At 67.3% G+C, this 7,423-nt stretch overlaps 1 protein-coding gene across 1 annotated transcript; it reads right to left on the bottom strand.

The window, feature by feature from the left end:
• Nucleotides 1-1,406: 1,406 nt before the first annotated feature.
• Nucleotides 1,407-5,374, bottom strand: LOC309600399 (lysosomal acid glucosylceramidase-like; the record flags this gene model as incomplete). Its single annotated transcript, XM_082332735.1, has 10 exons — nt 1,407-1,512; nt 1,598-1,723; nt 1,807-1,970; nt 2,048-2,269; nt 3,109-3,343; nt 3,445-3,617; nt 3,957-4,090; nt 4,226-4,372; nt 4,455-4,630; nt 5,352-5,374. 10 exons carry the CDS (start codon nt 5,372-5,374, stop codon nt 1,407-1,409), a joined length of 1,506 nt encoding a protein of 501 aa, XP_082188861.1.
• Nucleotides 5,375-7,423: the final 2,049 nt, after the last annotated feature.

Genomic DNA, 7,423 nt, shown 5'->3' with positions numbered 1-7,423 from the left:
GGCGATTCCTCCAGCCTCCCCCCGGCCCCTCACGCCCACCGCCGGGGACGTTGCATCCCTCGCTTTCCCCGACAGCTTTTTGGCACGGAGGGAAGGTACCAGCCCTGCGGCAGATGCGTTTCCAGATGGCCGGGGAGCAGGGAGCCCGCCCGGAGGGGCTGTGCCGAAGCATTTCCCTGCACGCGCGTCCCTGAGCACCGCTGAACATCTGGGGCTGTGGGGCTCCGTCCGCGCCCTCCCCGCACGGCAGAGCTTGGAGGGACCTTGAGAAGCGCAGGCAGCCCTGTGGGCCCGCGCTACCCAGGAGCATCGGCAAAAACGCAGGACGGGCAGATGTTCTCCGTGAACAGGGCCGAGATGGAGCCTGGTGCCATCTTCATGCCGCACTCCAAGAAAACAGCTGTTAAATCTCTTTTTTTTTTCCTTTTTCCCCAACATCAGCAACTCCGCAGCTCACACACAAGGGGAGTTTGCCAAGGAGCGCTCTGGCTTTCTCATTCCAGGACTTCAAAGATGCTGGTAACGTTCCCAAAGGCTGGAGCAAGCAAATACTGTAACTGGTATTTAAGGAGAGCAAACAGGACGGCCAGGTAATTGCGGGCTGTCAGCTCGATGTCGGCCACGGCCAGAATAGAGAGGAGTCTGTCCGGAGGCCACACCAGCGGAGGGTGGCTGGGTGCGGCCAGCGGCGTGAGCTCTGGAAGAGATGGCATCGAGCTAATTTGGCTTGCGAGGTTTGGTGGATGGGGACGCCGATATAATTTACGCGGCCTTTTCTACAGTGTCTGCCCTGGTGCAAGAGGACATTTTGATTTAAAACAACAACAACAACAACAAAAAAAGCAGGCTGGGGAAAACCAACGGCACATATGAAATGAATCAAGAGCTGGCGAGCGGCTGAGGCTCCAGCTGCAGCGATAAACAAGGCAGCCACACGCGGGCCACGGGGATGGAGCCCTCCGGGGCACCCCTCGGCCTTCGCCGCCTCTCTGAGGAAAACCGAGCCATTTCCGAGAGCGTAGAGGAAAGACTGACGGGGACGGCACATACCGGAGGGAGCACGTCACGGCTTTACTTGGCGCCCAAGACACACGCGAAGGTTTCAAGGGAGCCACGTGTGGAAGCGTGGTCCAGGAGACGGCGCAGCAGGAGCTTTCGGGGGCTGGGGGGTGCCGGGGAGGGAGGGGGAGGCTGGGAAGCGCCAGCAGCAGCAGCCCGGGCGAGACCCCAGTGTTGGGAGCACACGCAGCCCCTCGTGTCAGGGCAGGACCCCCGGTCCCTGCCGCACCCCCAGCGGCGGGTCAGCACCCGCTTCCACCATTGAAGGATGCTGGAAGGGGTGGGGGAAGAGCTGAGCCCCGGAGACCCCCAGCCACTCAGCGCCGTCCCCAGCACTGCCCTGGCCATCACTGCTGGTGCCACAGGTAGGTCTGGATGGAGTTGGCCGGAGCCACCGTCTCGATGAACCCAACGGCGGGGTCCTGGATCCCGAACGGCACGTCCCAGCCAAACCTGGGGGGCGAGAGGGGCTGAGCAGGTCGGCACGGCCGAGGCCGAGCATCCCCCCGTGTCCCCCCACCCCGACGGCCCCGCTGACCTGTTGAGGACCACCAGGACGAGGGCCCCATCGGGGCGCAGGACGGACACGTGCTCCAGCCGACACGTGAGGCATCTGTGTCTGCTGTGCAGCCCCACGCGCCGGGAGCCCTCGGGGATGAACTTGCTGCAGGGAGAGGAGCGGGAGAGCGATCGTGCCCCTGGTCTCGGGCTGGCGGCAGCACCTGAGCCCCCCCGGCCCCCACCCACCTGAAGTGCCCCAGGTGGTAGAACATGGGCTGCTTGTAGAAGACGTCCTTGCTGCTGTCCACGATGACGGGGCTGTCCACGTAGTTCTTGACCCAGTTGGGGCCCCCCTCCAGGTCCAGGGCCAGGTTCCAGTCGGTCCAGCCGGCCACAAAGTGGTTCAGGACCTGGGCAGGCGGGGAAGGGGCTGAGCGGGGCTGAGCCGGGCCCCCAGCCCCGGGCGGGCAGTGCCGGGGGGCCGTACCGTCAGGATGCTGTGGCTGTAGCGTTCCCCTCGCTCCCAGCAGCCCAGGGACACGGAAAAGAGGGCGAGGAAGCCGCTGCAGGCCTCCGTGTAGAGGAGAAAATGGTCAGGGAAGAGCTTGTGGGTGGCCTCCAGGCTGCAGCTGGCCGGGACGATGCCGTCCAGGTACCAGTGAACCCCCACGCCGGCGACGTAGCGGGCAGCGGTGGCATTGCCCAGGACCTGGGGGGGGCAGAGGAGGTGCCTCACACCAGGGCCGCCAGCGCCCTGAGCCCCGTGGGGATGGACACACGGACCCCACGCGCCAGCGGGGTCTCCGAGGGCCTCCTGCCTCCCCTCTTGTCCCTTCCTCCCTGCAGCCCCCCCCTTCAGCACCTGCACCCCAAGCAGCAAGCCATGAGCAGCACCCCGACTGTCACGGATGAGCGGTTACATCGCTTCAGGAATGCTCATCGGTGATGCCGACGCGGGTCTGGCACCCCGCTGGGTACGGAGCAATGGGTGTGTGGGGGCAGACGTGCCCCTCGGTGGGCTCCTCGCCCCCCGCACGGCCCCCGCCGCTGCCCGGTCCTCCCTCCGCGTCCCCCCCGGGTGCTCCTGCACCACGGCCCTGCCTGGTCCCCGGGTGCTGCCCGTTTGAGGCGAGGGAGGGACGCGCCGCGTCCTCCCCTGCAGCTCCAGCCTCGCTCGAGGCAGGGGCAGGAGCGCGTTTTATTTTCTTTCCTTTTAGTTTCAGGTAATGCCCACAAACAGCTCTTCAGCAGCGCGAAGGGTAAGCCGAAGCAGACAGAACTCTGCCGGGAGAAGGTGCCAGCAGGGCCTCTGCGTGCCGCGCTGCGGGAATCCGGGACACGGATGCCACCTCCTGTCCCTGCTTCAGCCAGGCACACGCGGAGGCGGTTGCTACTGAATTAGCTGGCTCCGGCTCCCTCTCCGGCAGGCTCTGTCTGGGGCTGGGAGCGGCTGCTGGCTTAATTTTCAGCTAAAACCCAAGGCTTGGGTGGGACACGGAGCGGAGGGAGAGGAAGGAGCTGGGCAGGGCGGTGGGCTTTGCTCTTCACCGCTTTGGCCCAGTGCGGGAGGTGGATGCGCTGGTCGTCCAGGACGATGAGGTGGGTGCGGTGGGGGCTGCGGGCCAGCGCGGGGCCCAGGTCACGGATGATGAAGTCCCGCTGCTGCGCGGCGGTGAAGACAACGGTGGGGAACTGGGGGTGCGCAAAGAGCGCCGTGAGGGGCTCGTTCTGCGCCGTCACCGCCCAGAAGGTCACGTTGTTTTTGGCGTATTCGTCCAGGAACCTGGCACAGGGAACGGGGGGCAGCGTCAGCCGCGCCTGCCCGCCCTCTGCCCGCCCCGGCCCCCTGCGGTCCTGGAGCATCCCGGCCCCGGGGGACGGTACTTGATGAAGTAGTTGGCCCAGGTCTTGTGGTACTTGTCCCCCGCCTGCCCCTTCAGCGTGCCCTTCCCGCGGACGTCCCCGTTACTCTTCATCCAGGCTGGGGAGGTCCAGGGGCTGGCGTACAGCGACAGCGGCCGCCTGCTCATGGCCGAGGCTCGGTGCAGGAGGGGGATCTGCGGGAGGGGGCAGAGGGACCGGCTCAGCTCCAGCTGCAGCCCCCCAAAACCACACGGCCCAGCGCGGGAGGAAGAGGAGCACTCGAGGGACCTCCGTGGGGAACGGCAGCCTGCGAGCACCACCCCATGGCATGGCGCCGCGGCTCCGCACCCTGCCAGTGCCAGCCGGGATGCGCCAGGACGTGCAGCAGAGGAGGTGCCAGCTCCCACGGGCGGTCCCCACGCACCCTGCCGCCATGCGTGGGGGGCCTGGTCACGGGGGTGCCGGCACGCGCAGGAGCTCCGGCGGGAGAGGGGTTGCTGTGGGTGCCGATGGCAGTGGCTTCAGCCTCCCACCTTCATCTTCACGTCCTCCTCCGCCAGCCTGAAGTGCTTCAGCTTGTAGTCGTGGGGGATGTCGTCGTAGCTGTAGGGGCGCACGGAGAAGTCGCTGCAAGCCATGGGGAGCCGGATGAGGTTGTACTCAATCCCTGCGGAGCAGGAAAGGCATCAAGCAGCACCGGAGCAGGTGCCCGGGTGATGGGTGTCCCTGCAGCGGGGACGGGCACAGCCCCCTCCGGGGACCCCACGAGCCGCCCCACACTACCGGTGCCCTCATTGCTCACCGCTCTCGGAGAAGTAGGAGCACAGCAGGTTGTCCTGGGCCGGCCGCGACAGCCCCAGGATGTTCAGGGCAGCAGCATCGGAGAGGGACCCGCCGAAGCCCTTCACGTGCTGGTACAGCGCGGAGACGTTGAGCGTCAGCAGCAGCCCTGCGAGGGAGACCCCGGCTCAGCTCGCGGTGCCCGGGGGTCCTGTGCTGGCACCCACTGCCCGCCCAGCCACAGCGGGTACCTGGGGCACGCAGGCTGCGCTGGAAGCTCCCCTCGCTGCGCTCCAGCCGCTTGCCGGCCTTGCTGCTCTCGTACTTGACGTAGGTGCCCGGGGCCGGCAGGACCACGGGGTCCAGCGTGTCGCAGTACGTGGCGTTGCAGACGCACACCATGGCATCGCGGCCGAAGTACTTGGGGCTGCAGGGCCGGGCGCCTGGGGGGGGGGGGGGGGGGGCAGCTGCCGGCTGGGGGCCGCGTCCCTGCCCGACCTCTCCTGCTGCCGCTGCCCCCGCACCCCGTCACCTCCCTGGGCGCCCCCGCTCCGGTGCTGCCCTGGGCTCCCGGCCCTGTCCCCGGGCACCCCGGCGCCCAAGCCACGCTGTCCCATTGCCACCCCTGCCACGACCCCGCGCTCACCTGCAGCCTGGGGCACCGCCTGCAGCAGCAGCGGCAGCAGCCAGCCCAGGACACCGACAGCCCCCATGGCCCCTCTGCGTCCCCCCGGCTCCGGCGCGTCCTGGGGAGCAGAGCCTGCGAGCGGGGGCACCCTCAGCCATGGCAGGCGCAGGAGGGGGTGGAGGGGCAGGCTGTGGTCCCCGGCTGGATCAGCACCGTCTCCTCTGCCCATGCTCCTCCTTTTGCTGCTGGGGAGCTCCTGCCGCACAGTCCGTCCTCCCCCCTGCAAAGACCCTCGCCTTGCAGGAAGGTGAGATGGGTCCATTGCTCCCAGGAGCCCGCAGTCCACCTGCCTCCACTCTGGCTGCTCCCCGACCTGCGCTGCCGCCAGCCCTCCTCCTCCTCCTCCTCCTCCAGCCTCCCCACCTCACCTTTACGGGGAGCTGCTTCGAGACCTCCCTCCGCAGCACACCCTCTCCCACCCCCACAGCTCCTCCTTGCTCTCCTCCCGGCCCGTACCTACCGCTGGTCTTGGACCCGGACCATCGTACGTCTGCTCGCCATGGGGCCAGAGCCGGGGAACAGCCTTCTGCTGCCGTGCAAGGGCATCAGCCCCCGGGGAGGAGAGACGGGGACATTGTGCTGGCAGCTCCGGCTGCGCGAAAGGCCCCACCAGCACAGGGAGATGCGGCTCCGAGAACCCACTGCAATGCCCTGAAAGAAGAGCTGATTTCTTTCTTTCGTCAGGCGGGGTGTGGATGAACCCCTGGAAGCACAGCAGAGCCCGTGGGCAGGCTCATGGCTGCCGTAGGCTCTAACAGCGCCTCGGGTGATTGACCCCTGCCCATCACCCCAGTTCCCCCACTCCCCCCAGGAGCTGCTGTGGCTGCGCACCCAGCGCGGGGAGGGTCCGGGACCCCCAGGCGAGGATGGCAAACCTGGCTGCACACCCCGGCGCAGCCACGCAGGAGCCGGGGCTGCTGCCGTGCCTTGCCCAAGCCTTCTGCATTGCTTGCCCCATGGAAGGCAGCAGCAGTAGCAGCAAGCTGGCGACTGCCCCAGCTCCTGCACGGGCAGGGTTGCGCTCCAGCCCCCAGCGACGGCAGCCAGGGCTGCGCCGTCACATCAGACCCGCGGAGGGGAACCCGCTGACACCAGCCGTGCCAGGAGCAGAGCTCTGCTCCTCTGTCCCTGGTGACGAACCGCTCCGGGAGCGCTCCCTGCTCCTCCGAGCGCAACCCTCCCAGTCCAAAGAGCCAGGGCCGAACCGGGCCGGCTCACCCAGGCACGCAGACACCGCCTGGTCCTGGTCGCGTCGTCCAGGAGGTGCCCGCTGCCGTGGACACACACGCAGGCACCCATCACTGCGGGGATGCCCTCGGCATCTCTCAGCAGGGCTGGTCCAGGGGGACGGAGAGCGGCCAGCTCCCAGCCGCTGCTCCGCCTGCCCAAGAGCCTCGAACGCAGGGGCTCAGAGTTTCCCTCCACAGAGTTAAACGGCTCCGCTCTCCCCCTCTGGCTGGAACCAGGCTTCATGATTAATTTTCTCCTTTTCTGGCATATCAGATGCAGCTGTGGGGCAATTCAATTCCTCAAAGTTCCTCCTACCCTCCAGCGCTGCCCTGCCACGGTCCCACACCTCCGCCTGCCACGTGGGGCCAAGCCACGGGGCGCCCGGGCCAGCTGCCGCCGGGGAAGGGGCAACCGGGGCTGGGCAGCCCCCGGTTACCACTCACGGGGCAAACAGGCACCCGGGGAAGGAAGCTCCTGGCCCCGTGGGTCTCCCACCCCCAGCTGTGACTAACGTGTCAGCCGGCTGCTACACCCAGGCTAATAAGCCCCAATTTTGGGGAGGCGTTAATAGGCCCATCCCTGCTGCCCCACGGTGATCAGCTGCCCCCGGCCCGCTGCCGGCCGCCCGGGATGCCCCGTACACCCTTTCCCTCCCCGTTTCGGGGTCCGGCTCTGCCTGCCCCCCGCCCGGCCGCAGCCCCGCAGCCCCCACAGCTCCTTGGGAGCAAAAACACTGCGGAAGCTGCCGCAGCTCAGCCCTATCAACACCGGCTGATAAGAGCTTCTTGCTGAGCAGGAAGAGTGAGACCCAGGGGAAGGGCAACGCCCCGGCACGGAGCGGCTGGCACGGGAGATGCTGGGCAGCCCCACCAAATCCTCTCAAATCCGCTGCTCCCAGCAGCCGGGGCTTTCTGACGGTGTTCCCAGAGCTGCCCCGCAGCAGGTGGAGGAACCTGGGGGTGAATTTTGTCCCTTAGCCAGGCCAGTGGGGATGGGGACACTGGGAACACGGAGCTGGGGCTGAGCTGCTTTTATGGGGAATCGCGACTCCGAAAACGGTGGTGCCAAAGTGGGAGCTGGGTGCGCAGGGCCTTGATGCGGCATCGCAGCCCTGAGCGTGGGGAGAGCCGGCCCTTGCTGGTGGTCACTGGTTCCAGGCCAGCTGCTGGGGGGGTCCCCATCTTCCCAGCCCCAGCAGCCACCCGCCGGCATGCACCCCAAAATGAGCCAACGCTTTGCACAAGAATTAATGAGCCAAGCCCAACGATGTTGGAGGATTCACCCCCTTTCCCTTTAACCCAG

The sequence above is a fragment of the Platalea leucorodia genome (genome assembly GCF_965183815.1).
Source record: "Platalea leucorodia genome assembly, chromosome: 24".
In the NCBI taxonomy this organism is placed as follows: Eukaryota; Metazoa; Chordata; class Aves; order Pelecaniformes; family Threskiornithidae; genus Platalea; species Platalea leucorodia.
This window is presented reverse-complemented; position numbering and strand designations above follow the sequence as displayed.